At 38.2% G+C, this 19,077-nt stretch overlaps 1 protein-coding gene across 27 annotated transcripts in view; it reads left to right on the top strand.

Moving 5' to 3' along the window:
- Positions 1 to 19,077, top strand: part of LOC126925546 (polypyrimidine tract-binding protein 2) — a 417,994-nt gene that overhangs the window by 340,628 nt on the left and 58,289 nt on the right. For all 27 annotated transcript variants that reach the window (XM_050741213.1, XM_050741209.1, XM_050741196.1 and 24 more), the window contains one exon: positions 6,002 to 6,151. In XM_050741213.1, coding sequence (XP_050597170.1) covers positions 6,002 to 6,151 — 150 coding nt within the window. The remainder of the gene's footprint in view (positions 1 to 6,001; positions 6,152 to 19,077) is intronic.

The following is a 19,077-nucleotide window of genomic DNA, read 5'->3' as shown; positions in this document are numbered from 1 at the left end:
GGGCGACATAGGGCGAACACAGGCGGCGAGAGAAGATTGCCCCGCCGCCATTGGGGGTGGGTTACGCGTGGTAATCCAGGGATCACGATTCGTCTGGGCTGGACGGGATCTTAAGATCGAGAAAACGGCTCTTTACACGCGACCACTGTCGTAACCTCGTCTCCGTATTACCCTTCCACGATGGTTTCCTTGAAATTCGCTACATTCTATTTATTTTCGGGGAAACTGTTGTTCACCCTGTTGGGGCAATTACAAGTTTGCCAATGTTGGATATTTGTTTATATTTATTTATTTGCGAGATTCAGACGACGTATCAAGAATTTTTTAGTTTCTTTCTTATCTTTAACTGAGCCCCCCCTTTTTTTAATATATATGTATATACGTATGTATGTAATTCATTATCGTAATTACTGAAAAATGTCCTTAACTTTATTGCTTTTAAATATCGTAGAATAGTTCTCGAATTTCACTATCAGCAATTCGTTCATCGTTACTTTTCCCTTCAGATGCACTGCCTATGACTATATTCTAATAACTTGTGCTTTGCATTTTCCTCTTTGTACCTGTTGCGCAATGCGCATAATTCCCTTTCTACATTATTTTCTCGTATGCTTTTTCTTTGTGGTAAAATGTTTTTTCTCAGCTAGCCTCGATTGAGCTATATTGTTCTTATTGCCTTCAGTGGAATTTTAACATTTAAGTACTCTTTTTTTCTTGTATCCTTCGGTGTATGATGACTTTCAATATTCATTTTCTTCTTTTCTTCCTCTGTCGTCTTCAATGGACTACCGTGCTTTTGTTTTAATTTCTCTCGTATTTTGCATTATCGTTGTATTATCAATAGGCCTGTTCTGAATCGAATACGTCCTTATTTCAAGACGACTGCAAGCTGGCTATCGTTGGGTATTTATTCGCTAGGTTCGGATGGTGTCTTATCTATTTTTTGCCTTTTTGTATTTCTAATTAAACAAACGATGACAAATTAAGCTTTAATCTCACTGAAAATCGGGTTTCTCCATTTAAACATTGATCTGTTGTGAAACTTGACCACAATCGAGAACGTTACAAATTCTTTTTACACGCTAAAAGACAAGCAAGATCGAAATATAAAAATTCGTAGCAAGGTTAAGTGTCAACCAAATCGCCGGAACTTTCGAGGCCGACTGCGCGTTCATTTCCAGGTGAATAGATCATTTTCACGGCAATCAAGGGTGTAACAATTGCCGAGCACGGTTCGACATTAGGACACGCGAGCGTGTGTCCTGTCCAGTCCTCGCGAGAAATCCGCGCGCTCGGCCCGCGTTCCAAACGAAAACCCAATTGCGCGGCTCTATGCGTCATTAGCGCCTCGAAACGGAGTTAACGGGGTTAAATTCAGGACTGGTGGTGTTCTCGTACTGCCGACGATATTATTCCCCCGTCGTACTTCTCGCAGGGCGATGACTAACCCCATGGAAATGCGAATGAATGATCGTTCGTCCCGCAAAATTCGATTTACCCTCGTTTTTCCCGCATCCGGAAATCTCTCTAACGAAGCCCCTTCTATGACTTTTCACAATTCTCCTTCTTTTTTTCCTATTTCTGCCTTTTTTTTTGTCTTTAGTTGACAGGGGTATTATGCGGATATGTTTGAAAGGGCGTTGGATTTTCACATTTGTCTTGGGAATGACAAAGTAGAATGTTTTTATTTTTAGATAAGAAAATGGTTCAAAGGGGGTGGAAATCTTTTATTTCTAATGGAGCTTTTTTAAACAGGGGCTGGAAAATTCTTTCCTATGTTTTTTTACATTTCTGATTCAAAATGAGAAAATTCTGATGCAAAATGAGGATCGAGATTTCGCATTACCCTAACCGAGACAATCGGAGCCGTTTGGTCGGGTTCTCGAGAAAATCCGAGTTGCAATGGAAGAGAGAGCAATCATGCCGGTGTCTCGTTTTCCTTCCGAGGCCTGTGCGTGATCGTCGTCCCGTTGCAATTCCGTGTTTCTCTAAAACACCTTCGCTCCTCCGTCTCGCCTCATTTCCCTGTTTACGTAGTCGCAGCGAGAGTTTGCAGAAATTTAATAGTTCGATGTCGTTAATTTCAGTTGTTGCAAGTTTCCGGGACTTTCTTTGATCGGATTTTGCGACTCGTTTAATGGGAATCGCGCGTTAGAATTAAAGCGAACGAGCGAAGCTGTTCCACGTTACTGCAGCTCGGTCGAGCCGCTTTTCTTGCGTGAATTCTTTTGAATAAAATAATTCCTCTGCATATGGGACGAATAATTGGGTAAATTGGGTTATATAATTAATCTTAATGGCAAAAAATATTTGTTTCAATCGAACATTTTTTTTTAAAGCAGAATAGGGTCGGAAAATTTGTTCAAGATTGATTCAATGATTCAAACGCTCATAAAATATGTTTCTTGCGATCAAAATGTTCGAGACTCAATTTTCATTTATTGATTTGATTTACCCTTTCGGACCTTGAGAGATTTTGGTTTTCTTATTCCTACTTGGTAGTATAAATATATACATACGTTTGAGACTTCGTTCATGAACCGCATTTCGAATCGACGAATATTTTTCAAGAACGCAACAGAATGTAATAATAAAATAATTCCCGCATTCCTGTTGTCGATCTTCAACAGCGGATTCTCTTTATTAAATTCCGGTTGGTACGCTTTAAGTATTCAAGCTCTTCGAGCTGTTCTCCCTTTGTAAACGCGGTGAAACGCGACTGCCATTCTTTCGATCATTCAAAAATCTTATTTCTTAATCTTTTTCCGCGACTCAAGCCGGGCAAAACTACGTTTATAATTCATGAATAACTATTTATTTTGTATCGTTTCTTTTCTTGTATTAAATACATAGATTTTTAGATAGCCACGTCAGTAATACAAGAATTTATTTCGAGGAATTACATGAAAATTCAGAGAATCGTCAGGAACGGGGAACGTTTCACTCTTGTCTTTATAATATAGTTTTCAGACTAGAAATTCATTAAAAGTAGACTGACAGGCAAGGAGAAGCAAAAGCCTGGCGAAAGAAAAATATAAGGGATGTGGAGAAAAAGACGTCGAGAAACCGAGAACGGACGGAATAAAAAGGAAAACAGGGGAAACGAGAGCGAAATAAAATTTCAAAGTTTCAAAGAATTACGAAAGAAGGGAAAAAGGGAATTGCTTCGCGTGCGAAATTAGATATACAGCCTGTAATTAGTAATTTAAAGTTTGATAACTGAATAACATTTACGAATCGATCTCGTATTATTATGTGCTCAAAAACAGAATGTCAGGTCTATGTTAAAAAGATATTTTGGATTCTTGTTAAACAGAGTAAGATATGAAATGAATAAAATAATTAAATTCTAAATATTCGCAAACGAACAAAGGGAACAAGTGCAAGTGAAATGCAAGAATTAATAGAAAATGAGAAAGAAGAGAAATACTCTTTTAACAATCGAAGCTGTACATGGTTTTTAATGGGATGGCGTAATTGAAATGAAAGCTTTCGTTGTGTGTGCCGTTTTTTCTAAAAAAAAAAAAAAAAAAAAAAAAGAAGGAAAACGGGCTGTTTTCCTTTTCATCCTGCTTCTTTTCCGCTGAATTTCCTCGTGTCCCAAGTGTGTTTACCCGAGCTGAACTTCAGATATTCCATTATGGCGGCGGCTGTGCTTCGAGGCAAATGTAAAAATGCCTTCCAAGCACATAGCTGTTTCTCCCTTTTCCCTCCGCGAATCGACCTGGAATCTCGAATTTGCTCTCTGGATCGTTCGACAGATTTTTCTCCTCTTCTTCCTCCCTTTCCCATTTCTTTTCTTTTAAGGGCGGCGAAAGAAATTATTATTCCATGGAGACGTAGAGTGATTTTTTTTTGCTTTTTAATAGAGAAGGTTGATTTGTGAGAACATTTTTGGAAAGATGAATCGAATATTCGGATTTTTATGTAGATAAGTAAAGGAGCAAAATAGGAGTTTTATGAATATTTTGAGAAGTATTGCGAGGAGTATTATGGAATTGTTTAAAAGGCTATCGATATTTAAGTAACATTATCGTAATGTTAATTTGGATCAGCTTGTATGTAATTTTATTTTAATTTAATTTTCTATTTTGTTTTTAAACTCGGCTAATTTTCTATTTAAAATTCGGCCTTAATTTTAACCAATATTTAGTTTAAATTTTATTTTTCATTCAAATTAATTGTCTGTTGAAATTTCAGTTTCAATCTTAAAATCTTGAAATTATTATCCCAATAATCTTTCGATATATAATCTGTCGATAATCGATCTGTCGATATAATCGTGAATTATTTTTATTATATTTATTTTCCCTGTTTATAAATATTCTCATATTAATTTTTACATTCCGCGGCAAGCAGGACGAATTTATATCTTCATGGAAGCTTCTCTGGATAGGTTCTACGGAAAAATTAATTTTTCACGAATTTTTTTTTATTCTTCTTTCTTTCTAAAAAGTATCCCTTGTTCTCGATTTTCCAGCGAGCTCAAAGGAGAATGCCTCGTTTCGAGGGAAAAAATATAGAACGCTTAAAGGTGGAGGGAAGAGAAGAATGAAAAAGTGTCCTTTGAGACGTTTTAACGAGAAATCGATATCTCTTAAGGCACTTCTGCCAACCAAGTGCAATTAATTATTTATCATTTTCAGAAACATACTTTCTTCGGTAGTTGCCCCATGAAGGGAATTTACAACCTGCCTACTTTTTTTCCCTTCGCGTTACTTAAGCGGTATACTGCAACTTGCATTCCATACAGATCTTGAAATATTACTGACTTTGCCACTCCTTTCGTTTGTACGATGGAAAAGAAACTCTGTCCCATTTCTATAATTAAGAGGTATTTAAGATATGCATTATAAATAAATTCTTATTTATACAGCATGAATATTTTTGGTATCTCGTATATGACGAGAGATAGAAAAATTGTATGTTTAAATAAACTTCAATCTTCTCTAGATAAATAAATCTAATTATTCTATTCAAAATGATACGCAGGACAGGCGGTATAGAATTTCGAATGAATAACAATTTACCTAGCATAAACATCTCTTCCAATTAAATTTCCCATTATTAGTATATCCATTCTACAATTAATCATTACACTTCTATTAATTGTATCATAATTATCAGTGCAATATCAGAATTTCTTCCTTTGATCCATCGTTATAATTTCAACATTCATTTACCATCAAAATTATTACAAATTTTGCCTTAAAAACTAAATTCTTTTAATTTAATTTCAATTAAATTTTACTTTTAACATTTCTATTTCACGCTAGATTAAAATTATGGTATAATTTTTTTACATAATCTACATCGAAGTCGGTAGAGTACAGTTATTAGTTGTTAAATTTCCGAAATTTTAGTAAAATTGAAGAAATAATATGATATTAAAATATTCTAAGGTAATTTGCTATTATTTCTCAATTTTGTTAAGATTTTTTTGTTAAGGACAGTATGGTCGTTGGCTCGAAGTCGTTCCTGCCCCATTATCGTATTAAAAACACATTTGAAAGACGATGCAATCGAATTGTTGACGTTTAATTGCCTTGCAAAGTAGTTTTTATTGTTCCCGGCAAATATTTAAGTTTTATTCCGTGACCAGGAGGGAATTTCGAGTGGAAATTAGGTAACATCGACGGAGAATACGCGGAAATTCAATTACAGAGATAATTCTGCATTAATATTTGAATTGCGCGACGAGCTAACCTCTCTTTTGGATCTCAAAACGCGTCGTTTCACGATTTTACCTTCGACCATATTGAAATCGTCCACGAAAGTGGAATTCCTTTTCTTATTTCTGTTCTGGCATTCTCAAGATGTCTCAGATTTGCAAACTGCAATTCTTGTTTGGAATGTGTTATAGAATGTTTGGGAAATGATGTTTTCAGATGGCAAAAGATCATTACGATAAATCACTTATGTATAAAAAAGCGATCGTCCTAGTTAAATTTTCTGATTTAATAGATTTTTCTAACCATATTCTGGTGATTTTCTGTTGCAGGCATTCCTGGAAATGGCAGATGAAAATGCTGCTGCGACGATGGTAAATTACTATGCCTCGTGTATGGCTCAGCTCCGTGGCAGGGCAGTTTACGTTCAATTCAGCAACCATAGAGAACTCAAAACCGATCAAACGCACACCAACAATGCGGTGAGTACTTGGACTCTTCGCTATAGAATTTTCTTTTACGAATTTTACACTATATAGAACTACACTAACGTTCGAGATAAGCAATTTCCCAGTCGCCATAAATTCTTTTTTACTGCTGTCGTAGTTCTCACGATCGCGTAAAATTCTCCCAGAACCCTTTTACACCGTACGAATGAGACACGTTAATTAATCACGTTCATCGAGTAATATCGTTCGAGGGATGTAGGGGTAGACGGAGGGGCAATTTGAATCTCGAAAACGCGTTAGCAGCCTTTGAGAGGAGATCCTGGTCCGACATTGTCGCATAAAGCTTCGATTATGCGCTTCCGGGGAGATACACCAGCGAAGATATCGATAATCGAAGCATGAACTCGACCCACAAACAATTTCAATATTATCAAAATCGTAATAGATGCACTGTTCTCGTATTTTCTGCGCAAATAAATTCATTCCGAATATAATAACGATGGTGGTAATGATAGTAATTCTGAAACATGTCGTTTCGTTGTATATAATACTAGCTGCATCCGCGGTTCCGCTCGCGCCGACTACACCGTTTGCGTTACATACATTTTTAGCAGAGGACAGCGTTCAAAATAACCGGTATTGACAGTTTTTTTAACTTTTAATGCATCTAAAGTACAGAACATGGGCGCATTTAAAATGCTTATGCGCGAGAACTGTGTTCGCGCCAGCTGTTGTCGCCATACCTATATCAAAGAATACGAGAGCCTTTTTATCCGAGGTCCTCCGATCCTCCTTTTTAGTTTTATCATTAAGTACCAGCAGGTAGAGATCGTGGCTCGAATTTAGGCGCGAGCATATCGCATATGCTATAAGACGCAACGTCTTTTTTATCTATTACCTTATGGCTCGAGAATCGTTGAAAAGTTTTCTTTCCTACGTAGGTACATTATTTGATCAGGTTTTGGGCTATGTTACAAATCTTTGGCGCAATGAGCGTCTATTTCGATCCAAAGATAGATTTTCAGTTCTCTGTGATTGTGGTTGCATGTTGTGTGTAATGGACGAAGAAAGCATCTACACGCGTATCTTTCTGCGAAGTATCTTCAAAGAAAGCCCGAAGAAACTTGCAATCTTGAAATATTAACTTCTTCTTTGATCCGCAAAATATGATATAAATGAAACTGCTAAAATAACAGTACAAGATGTACAACATTGTCGACAAGACGCACAGGAATATTCGGTGAACGAATTCAATCCGAAAGACAGTATTTTAATTCTTAGAAATAAATAATAATAAAATATGATGTAAATTAAACTTGTGAAACATCGTCGCAAGATATTCGAAATTCCTGGCAAAATACATGATACAAAGGTTCATCAACGGCGCAAAGTCAATAAACAGTTCGGTTTGGGAACTCCATTACAATTAACGCGTCCATAATTTATGAACAATCCCTAGGGCAACGGACTCCATCTTGTTGATTATGTTTCCGCTCTATTCTCAGTCCAATGGACATTGTCTTTGCAAGTGTTAGGTGTCTCTTACACATATCCCTCTTTCTCTCTGCCGCTGTCATCCTTTTGCTGGACACATCGTGGTCATGGATCCTTGGCTATTCGGTATAATTTAGTATTGTACTCCACTGGGAAGGTTTCTATCAAACGCGAAGAAACGTTTGCTGATTTCTTCGAAGATTTTGTTGATTTGACGATATTCGTGGATACTCGGGAAATAATTTGATAATTAACAGAATTTAATTTTTAACAGAATAAATTGTCAGATGTCGTCGGGCATTCAACTTGACAACGATTTTCGACGAAACTCTAAAATTCTGAAATAATTACTTCCATCGAAACTTTCCAACGGAATCAATTTTGAAAGTACCTTTCAGTTCTCTCTTTTACGTTAAAAGAACGGAAACGAGATATAAAAGACGTGGGGAAAAAAAGGAAATGCTCGATATGTCAGCTGCTGTGCGAGCTATTCGTCGAATGTAAACCAAACCCCGGTGTTTTTCTCCGGTTCTTTTGTCCTTTCGTTTCTTTCTTTCGATTTGTTACCGGTAATAAAATTCCCCACTTCAGCTACTCTTGAATTTGCCGGTTCAAACAGTCAGCCGCGTCAATTGTACTTCTCTACGAGCTCGATTTTCCTGTACACACGTGTGCCATGGAAAACAAATCCACTTGCAACATGCGAAAGCCTCGCCTCCTCCATTGTTTCGCATCGGTTTGTTTCGTTCGTACCGAAACTTTCCGATTTTCCAACGATTTTTCCGACAGTGGACAATCGTATCGTGTCATTTTTGAAAATCAGTCACCTGTGGTTTCATATTTGGAGATTGATAAATATTTGCAGGGCTCGTGACGAAAATAACTCTTGCCGATTTTTATCTTTTTGCAGAAAAATATAATAAGCGTAGAACGTGGAACTTGCAATTTTTCACTAGTATAAATCGTTTACTTTTCGTCATTTTGCGTTCCATCATTTTGTGAATTTCACTCGAATCTATTAAAATTTACCGTTATGTAAAAGAAAATCAAAAAATTTTATACGAATTGATTTTGTTACAAGCCTTTCAATTGGTTTGAACGAAGGAAGCATTAATCAAGTAGTGTAAGCGTATCATTTGTCAAACGCGGGCTTAAATAGGACGAAGGTTCAAAATTCGAATAAATTAGCTGGTTTTCGATGGATATCGATGAAATCTCGTTTGCATTTGTTTGTTGAATGTTAATTCACAAATATTTCTTCGATCAATAAAACAGTATTTATTTTTAATCGGTCGTTATTTTTATAATGTTTAAAGTGGACTAAATTGCTTGTACCAGAAAGAGTTTATATTTTCGTATTTTAATTGCCATTTCTGTTTTGCTCTGACTCGGGATTAATAAAATTTCTAATTAAACAATTATAAATGTTTAACATTTCGTTTTAATGTATATTAATTTTGCCCATTAATTATCGAATGTAATAAATACATATAAATAATTATTGAAATTTGTTATGAAAAGGCAGTTAAGTACACTGAAATTTTTCACTGATTTTTTTCTCAGAAACGAACTTTCAAAATGGGCAAATATTCGTCTAAATCTTTTATTCGTTTTTTCACCTAGAAATTTGATTGGCTATATCAGCAATTATATGACACTCTGTATATACCGCAAACGTGACTTTCGATTGTTTTTCAACGCCTTAACTTTCAAACAGAAAAACCGCAATCTAGGAAACGAAATTAATTACGTGCCCGGTAATCGATAGCATTCACACGTTTGGAGAAGCGTATCTGGCAGGGAGGATCGCGGGGAATTAGTTGGCGATGAAATACGCCGCCGATATCCTCGATATTTATTTGTATTGTTTTTGCCACGGGGAGAAAGAAACGAGCGGGCCAACTTTTTATGACAGTTTTCTCTCCGCCATAAAGCGAGGAAATTACTTATTAATTACGAAAGTTTTCTTCGCCGCCGCACGGGCGCGGAAATACGAGCTTTCCTCTTTTCTCCCTTCTCTGTCCTCCGTTTTTCTTTTTTAATCAAGAATAGTTTTAATACATCTTGGGACGGAAAAAGAATATGGTGGTTTACGATGATACATTGAATAAACCCTGATATAAATATTTATAATTGAGAGAGAATTTGAAATTTGGAAAATTTGAAAATAAATCTCATGATGAATATCTGGCAAATTTAATAAAATAGTTGGAGAATATTACAAACCTTTTTTATCATGTTAGTGAGTTAGTCGAGAGCTTTCTGCATAAAAAAACTTCAGGAATATTATTGTATAATTATCCCTACGAAATAATTTCTTGGATTAAGTAACTTTTTTTTAATGTAGAAACTATTAGAATTTGAAACTCTATATTTTAGTATTTAGTATTTAATATTTAATATTGGAAACTACGATATATACCTACTATTGAGGAATGAAGGCATCGGAAAGGAATGTTTAAGATTTCTAGTTAGTATCATTTAACATATATGTATATGGAAAGTACTAGTAAGTGTCCAAATACTTGGACGAGTCAGCGTACTTGTGACTGCATATACAAAAGCCATTATCCTTATTTGTCACTTGTCTACACAGCTGATCGCTAAACCTGTCATTCCCCTCGGAATCGGTGTCCGTTTCCAGCAAGTTGCCGGATCATTGGGGAGGAAAGAACAGTTTGATAACTGCCGGCAACTTCGCCTGGGGACTGCGTGTCATCGAGAAACTCGGGACACCCCCTATGCCACAATTTATCCTGGCTGCTTATTAATAATAACTACGTTTTCGATCGTGGCTCGATCGATCGACCAGATAGATCAACCCTGAAATTTCCCATCGAATGACAACTTTTCGATTTTTCAAAAGTACCTACCTACATTCTCCTATAGATTTATAGTCTTGTTGAGGAGATGATAAGTTTCAGGCATCGTTGAATCATAAATCGCGTGGAAGTAGGTTATAGGCGAAGTTTCGAGGGCGAGCAACTTCTGCGTTGCTTTTTTCTTTTTTTCTTTCCTTTTTCTTTCTTTTTGTGGACATCGAAAACTAGTATTGGAATATTTTCCGATTCTATCGACTTGTTATATGTTTTTCCTTCTTTCCTGATAAGGTGTTTTTGTGTGAGAATTTAAATTTCTTTTCTACGAAATAAATGATTATCGATGAACACAAATTACGTAAAATGTTAAAAATTGTTAATTTTTCGACAATTTTTGCTTCTCTAACTCGTCATCAATCTAGAAAAACCACACGAAGAAACAAATCTTTCGTAATTTTTGCTATTACAACTGTCAAACCCAGAGTCTGATAATGAACATAAAACAAAATATCCTTCATAATCCAATTGGTGGATTATAGATCCTTGTAACCCCAATTATATCCTGTCTACGTGTCTTTATAAAATTCTTACAAACCCACAACGATCGGCAGAACGTCAGAGCTTCTGGAACGTTCCCTTTCACGAGGGCCATGAAACACGCTGGTCAAGCGATGTTGTACAAGCTGGCCAACATCAAGAACCGCACGTGCATGCAAGCGAGGCTTTCACGGCGATTGCTTTCCTCGGCGTCGTTTGTCACGAGGATGCTCAGCGAGAAATCATTCGACCCTTTACGGGGGCGGCTGCGCCAGAAGAAAATCAGACCTTCTTCATCCGGCCCTTTACGGAACTCGATTTGCATCTGTCTTGAACGAAACAGAAAATTCTCGAAGCTACAGGAAGATTCTCGGTAGCGATTTTTGCGAATTTTGTCAGATTCAGCTGAAAATTAGGATGTATTTTAGAGGGTTGTTCGTTATTGGGTTGGTGCACACGAAATTTCACTTTGTCGAAGTTTGATATTCGATTTAAGCTCTCAGAAGTCAAGATGATCCTCCTCTATGTAGTCCTGATTCAAGGGCCACACTCCTTTCGTATATTGAACGATATTAGTAAATTAATAACAATGTTAAGATCATGCGAAACAACGTAATTTATACAATATTTATTCTATTCTACGTTCTCAGGAATCTTGAGGAACGAAGTCGACGTTCGATTTTAGAATAAATCATTTCGAAAATTACTCCATGCGTGAAATATAATACACTTTTTCGTAGAATCGTGGAATTCGTTGGTCGAAAACAATTGAAGAAAATTCCCATGGTTTCTCTACGTTCGATTCTCTATGATGCAGTCGGAGGTTCGATCAGGTGGTCGTTTTTTCCCCGAACGAAGCTCGAAATTAAACGCAGTCACGCGTGGACAGACGCCGGAGAATTTCTGGAAACCACTTTTCCCGGTGTCGTTCGAGCGGAAATTTCCACGAATGCGAAGTATTTTAGCCACATAAAGTGCATCGGAAGAATAAAGCAACGGACTTGTCCAAGGCGTGTGCAAGGAACTCGCCGGAATGCCGGACCATCGGCGGTATTTCATTCTGAATTTCCGGTGGCCCGTGATTTTTAGAAAGCAGGCATTTGTTTCGTACATGTATTGTAAATAGGAAACTTCGATTGGCTTCCATACACTGTGCATTCGAAACTCTATCGTTCGTGGACTCTATCGCTTATTTTTAACAGAATGTAATTTAATTTAAAAATTATCTGCTTAATGCAGTATACTAGTACCTCGATACTAGATACTTGGATGTTAATATCATATCTACGTTTCTACCATTTTTATACCATTGCCTTAAAAAAGATTTTTCCTTAAAATTTGCTTACTATACATATCCGAGTATAGTAAAACAGTTCGAATGTAAGTATTACAAGCTTCGTCATATAATTACAAGTATATACAAGACTTAAGAGTGGCTTTAAAAAAGCCCATAGTTTTAGTATATCCTGTGCATATTTCAGCGAGCAACACCACAAATTCCCTGTTAAGTCTCCACGGACGAGTTGAACATGTAATCTCTGCGATATCAAGTCTCGTGGCCCCTTGTTGCATAAACAAAAGCGTGAAACGAGGGGATTTCGTTGGTTGGTGCTAGAGAAAAGAATTGAGTGAGGCACGGTTAATACATTGACCGCCCCTGGGGCTAATATGTCGGTTAAGTAAAAGAGGCGCGAGTGAAGCTCGCCTCTGAACTCGTTTAATAAAGATACCACGCGACAAAGCACCCTTGCATTCTATAGTAATTAATTTACAGGCTCTCGTCCCAACGGATGTTTGTCTTCATCTTACTTTCTTCAGGTAGAAAATGAATTGATAAGTTATCAGCGATCAGCATGTCTTCAAGCTGTATCGATCCGATCCTCCAACGTTATTACATATGTTGTATTGACATCGCCTTGATATAAATGTTCATAAATTGAATTACAGTTTGAAAGATTCGGAAACGAAATTCAGAGTGGGTATTTAGAAAATTTCGTGAGATTTTGTACGCATCTTTTTTAGTTTGTTTCGTTATATAGTAGTGACAGATTTAGCTAGTCCTTTCTATGGGAAGATACTGCCATGTCGTAGTAGTTTGCTTATTTCACGTCAGTTCATTAACGTAATATCAGTACCATGTTGTAACTACTAAGCACTAAATATCTAGATGGTAGTAGATACTAAGTATCAAATAGTAAATAACAAGTACTAAATAGCGAAGTAAACAGTAACTACTAAATACTAGTTTCCTCTCGCCCTTTATTTATAACCATTAAATAAGCATAAGTACGCGCTATTTATAAATATTTCCACCTCGCCTCTGCCATAATTAAACTCACACTACAGACTGCTCGCGTTTCCTCTTTTTAATCAAGATCCCAGCGAGGCTGTGCACAAAGAATGACACTCGGTTGACGCATCGCCACACGACACAGGGGATTCTTTCCTCGCGACACGGCTTAGACACCTGTTTCCAATAGCCTGAGAGAGGCGGAGGACCGGCTCGCCTTTGTGACGAGAATATACGGGCCTGGCTAATGGTTTTACCGAGAAGGAAAGTTTCGCCGGCCTTTACGAAGCCCCATAAAAAGTGTCCCGCGTAAAGCCGTGACATAATTCTACCTTATACCGGCCGCGGTTCCTCTGACCTCTTCTCTCTCTCTCTTATTCCTTTTAACCACGAGCAAAAATGGACGCGAAAGTTTCCGAACTGACGGCGTCGAGAAGGAAATTCGATGCGTAAAGGAGAAACCAGAAACCGACGACTGGATTTAGCGATCTTTATGGCGAAAAGAGAATATTTTAATGACTTTATTTGGAATTAACCAACCGATGAAAGTTCAAAGAAGATAAGCAACGGTATTTTCAGCTTCGTAGTGCGAGCATAGAAGATAAAAATTTAGTCGAAGGCAAAATTCAGCACGTTCTAAGATACCGTACAGAATGACAGGACAGTTTATAGTCTGGTATCAATTATTCAGCGCATGAACACGCGAGCAAGCCGTTTCCTTGTTGACGTTGAAAACAATGCCCAACTTACGTCAGTGCCATGCCTGTGTACGCGTTGACGACAACGTTCGCCTTTAACACTTGCTGGTTTGCTAGGAAAACTTGCAACGGACGTCTTAAACCGTATAATACCACGTCAAAAAATAGCGATAAATATTCTCACTGCTAGCTTAGGTTTATAAAAACATTTTTATTTCTATTAATAACAAATATGACAATAATGGCAAATAAAATCTTGTGAAATACAGAATACGAAAGAGATAAGCAACCCAATAGAAACTCGCTTCATCGTAGTCAACTGTGGCCTGATGATACTAGTTGAGCATACTAGTTAAATTACATTTTCTACACCAGCTTACTTTTACAACGTTTGAAAGGTATCCTTCGACCTCCATGATATATCAAAAACTGCAAACTCTTGAAATTGAACGCGACTAAAAATTCCAAGCAATCACAATTTTCACTAACCATTCAAGGAACGTCAGAAGTCGTAACTTTTACAAAATATTGCCAAATATTGCAACTACTACTGGGAACATCCAAAAATTCCAAGATCCCGAAAGATTTCCAGAAAATACATCCAGAAATAGGAAAAGGAGCGGCTGGCGGTGGAAAAGGGCGGGAGAAAAGGTAGAGTGTGAGAAGAATGCGCGAGGTGTCTCGCAGAGACAATGCAGCGCGTCGTAGATCATCCAAGACACCCTCCATTAAAAATATTACGCCATCTTGGTGGCATAACCACCCTCCAACCCCTTCCTCGCCGTTTCCACGTGGCTCCTTGGCATTTCAGACGGAATTCGGAGTAACAATGTGGCAAACTTGTATCCGGCGTATCGATCGGTGAAATACGCGTGCAGATATCGTGTTTATGGAAAATGACGTCTGTTCGCCATGGCTGTTCCGCCAGTTGGAAGACTGACTGTTTTATGTGGGCTGGGAGAAGGTAATTAAATAATGTATAGTAAATAATGCCGAACCAAGCAAATAGCAATGTATGAAACAAACGTATAGCCATAACTGATCCAAATATTTAACAAAATATCAATAATTAGCTCAAACAATCAAATAGCATAGGGTTCTTGAAATACATCAAAAATTTGTATTACACGAATATATTGGAAATACCATCGTTACTGAATCATCGTCGTAATTTAAAAAAAAAAAACAATTTACATGTCTCTCCATCTTAATTCCTTCAAACAAATTTCTTCAGTAGCAATTTTCTGAGAACTATAATATAATTAATATGCCGATATAAAGTATCTACTAAATAACAATTTATAATCGGTACTAGTATAGTGTATAAAGTATTATACAGAGTAAAAGGTGATAAAAAGGAAGTGATTCTTGCGATCTCGTGAAAAGACGAGAGCTGTCGCCGGGGCGAAAGGACTGGCAATACGAGGCGAGATACTCGTTTGATATTTTTTTTTTTTTTTCGCCCCATTTCGACGTTGCCGGGGGATGAAATATGAGTAAAATGGATAACGTGAACGAGTTGCGGCCGGAAAATGGAACCCGACTGGCTGAAAGAACGGGGACTGGTGTTTGGATTTCTCACGTAGCCAACCTGAAACGCGAGGAATGATGATGCACATCGCTTGCTGCTCGTGCGATTAAAATCGTGAAACGAGAAGCTAAACGCCGCTCGCCTAAATGGAATCGTGATTGCGTACCCAATTAAAGAATTCCGACGGCCATATTCGATTCAATCGTCGTACGTCTATTTGATCGATTTTTGTGTCGGTAGTTAAGGTTATGGATTTTATATCTGTCAAGTTCCTATATCTGCATGGATGGAAGTGGACGCGAGATGGATTCTTTACGTTGGTGTTGGATTAGCGATGGCGATGATGTCTAATATGGCGTTAGAATGACTGGTTGTTAACAAATTGGCAAATATTCTTCGTATAATTGCTACTTGGAAGTATATCTGTACTTACTGCTATATTTAAGTAACTTTAACTGTACCTACGATATAACTTTGACTTCGGAGGGACATGAACGTCGTTCGTTTGCATTTAAAATAAAGGAAAAAGAAGCCAACTACGTTACTATTAACTAAACAAACTAAGAAAGGAAAAATGAAGAAGTCAGGAAAGACTCGCAGGAAACAAAGCATTATCGAGGCTTTATAGCGAACGTTCAAAACCGAAGATCCGTATCCTTGAGAGATCGATGGTCGGATCATCGACTTGGATCACGTGCAATTCCATCGACTTCCGGCTTTTTTCTCTCTCCGCGAGGCCACCAAAGGATCGCTGGATTCCATCGCCAGGCTGTTTTTCGGCAGTCAACCGTCCCTTTCCCTCGTTTTCGCTTTTAATGCTGCTACCTCATTCGTTGAGGATAAAGGAGCGCGTTCATTGGACAATATTACGAGAGGGATCCGCGGCCGTCAAAATGATGGAGTGGCTAGGCAGCCAGACGAACTCTTCTGCAGCCAGAATAATCAGTCTTCTCGGCCTGTTTCCGCCCAGCTCGTTTTTCTCTTTCTGCCTAACTGCACGGGGCCTCTCGCTCTCTTTTACGTCCCCGATGCTATTTCCGCGATCAGAGTGCTAAGCGAAATGCAAAGTTGGACAGGCAGGCTTCTTTTTCTGACGAAATACCGCCACCTTCCTTGTTCTTCCTGTTTCCTCCGTGATATTTTTGCCAGATTTATGGAGATGAAGTTGTATGGTGAGTATTTCCACTAAACTCTAGTTGGCGGGGCTTGGTTTTAGCTTGAAGGGTGCTCGGAAATTACTTTACGCGGTTTTTCACTTTTTGCCTGTATTAGAGATACAATTTCTGATTTTAGAAATTCTCAATTCGCGATTCTTTTGATTCTTCTATTGGTTTTACGGAGCGAATCTGGATTGTAAGAGAATGATAGCGTTATGATAATTCTTTATCGTAAAATTGGGAGATTACATTTGGAAAACTAGGAGAATAAACATCGGATACGAGTAATATTCCTTGGTAGTTTGACATTCTTAGTTCAGAATTCACGATCGATATGTTTTGATGTTTCTAAATCTTCGGAATCTCTCGATTCACGTTTCACATCGTCATTCTTTAGAATATAAGTCGCTCTTCAGGATCCAAGAAAAATCCACTCTTCATCCCTCGAAGCCTTCATAGCCTTTCTTAATCAAGTCTTCATCTCTAAAACATGTTATACGATACAAGTAAAAATTCACTTCTCAGACCAATTCACTTTTACTGGCCCCTGCCTCTACGTTCCTAGACAAATGATCCTGAATCAGATATTAGGATCCTAAGACAGGCTTGCCAAAACAAATTCCTGAGGCAGCGTACGAATTTTTCATCAGGGCGCCCCCCTCCCGTCCCACCCTCGTTGAAACTTCCAACAACCATCTTTCGTCGATTCGGTGGCACCCACTCGGAGAGCACCCTGTGCTTCGTTCAGGATAACAGAGAGGGGGTTGGCGGGCTGAGGATGCTCGCTCGTTTGGCAAACAAATCGCAGGTTCCTCGAGGCGGGTAGAACAGACTTGCAATTTCCTACAGACTTTCTCCGTTATACCGTCTTTCCATCGTGTTAATTCTTAATTCCTTCATTTTCTTTTCGCGGCGCGTACGCCGTTCGCCATTTCTCCGCCGGCGGAAACAACCGTTTAAATATTTCGGATTCGACGAACAAACGGGAAAGCCTCGCACGAAATCGTACACCGGGAAATTGAACGGAGAATGTTTGAAACTGTTCCGACGTTTGGCATTTCTCGGTTCGTTTTTGTTTTTCCAGATCGATCGAAGCGAATTTGTTTCCCTTTTTAATCAGAAATTGTTGATTTACAGAGTGGAATCGAGCCTTGGTCTCGAGTCTTAGAAAATAGGTTCTAGCGGAATTTTACATTTTTAGAAAATTCCATTCCCTTGAAAGTAAAAGGTTGCGGAATTAACCTCGTTGTAGAATTAACTCCATAGTAGGATTAATCCTTTAACTTATAATACCAACTCATCTCCAATATTCTACAAATTCTACTCGAAACATGAGACACGCTATCCAAAATTTCCAACAAACTTCAATTTCAACTTCACAACTTCAGCGTCCAGAATTACCTCCGATACACGAAATTAACGATTACGAAGCACCAATTATGCAACACACCATTAACGCTATGTCCAGCGTAAAACTAAATGGCTTACAACTTGAAGAATTTTATACATAAACATTCTTCGTTGTCTTAGTGGTCAATGGTTAGTTATAAAACGCCAGCTACGAGGCTTTATTATATTTATTACATTCTTTCAACCCCCGTTAACCTTTAAACATTCTCACGAAAGGAAATCACGCCAATACTGTCACGCGTGATATTTTACATCGGTATGTGCTATTAATTTTCGAAACCGAACATCGATGCCGCGAAAATGTTTCAAACGAACCGATCTTTTCCAAAAATTGTGAAACTCGAGCGACGGTCCAGTTATGGAATTAACCTCGGTTTTGTTTTCAAAAAACTGCAATAGCCTTGGAGGGTTGAAAAGTCGAGCAACTGATAGAACGCCACCAGCATTGTTATTTATCGTCGCGGCTTCTATTATTTGGTCCGTTACCATTCTCGAAAGAACCACATCCCGCGGCGTGCTCTCCATCGATGTATATTTAACCGGACGACGAGCTGCGGGGTTGCTCTTCGCTACGTCGAAACGTTTTCCGCGAATGTGGATCATGAGGTCACTCGACGAGCTGCTTCTCCCTATCTCTTCGTCTTTCACGTTCGCCTTTCTTCGTCGTTTATCTTTGTTAACTCGGGGAATAATGTATCACCGGGTGAATTTGCGAATTCCTTTTCGTGCTCTTTGTTTCTTTTCGTGCTTCGAAGGGTCGATGTTGGAACGCGTTTGGGGTTTTCGCTGTGAAAGGGACTGGTGCGACGAGTGGAATTATTAATTGGATTCGACTTTTGTTCTTCGTAGTTATTTTTCCTTTCGCATGTACAATACACTTGCACATTGTGTCGAAAGTTGACCAACACGATCATGGCTCGTTGCAGTGCTAATGAAATTGTAAAACGTTGTATGCGATACGTACGATGCGAAGATAAATTTCCTATTGGTAGCAAATATGGGAAGTGAATACTTTCGCGAGTC

The sequence above is a fragment of the Bombus affinis genome, chromosome 16 (genome assembly GCF_024516045.1).
Source record: "Bombus affinis isolate iyBomAffi1 chromosome 16, iyBomAffi1.2, whole genome shotgun sequence".
NCBI classification, from domain to species: Eukaryota; Metazoa; Arthropoda; class Insecta; order Hymenoptera; family Apidae; genus Bombus; species Bombus affinis.
This window is presented reverse-complemented; position numbering and strand designations above follow the sequence as displayed.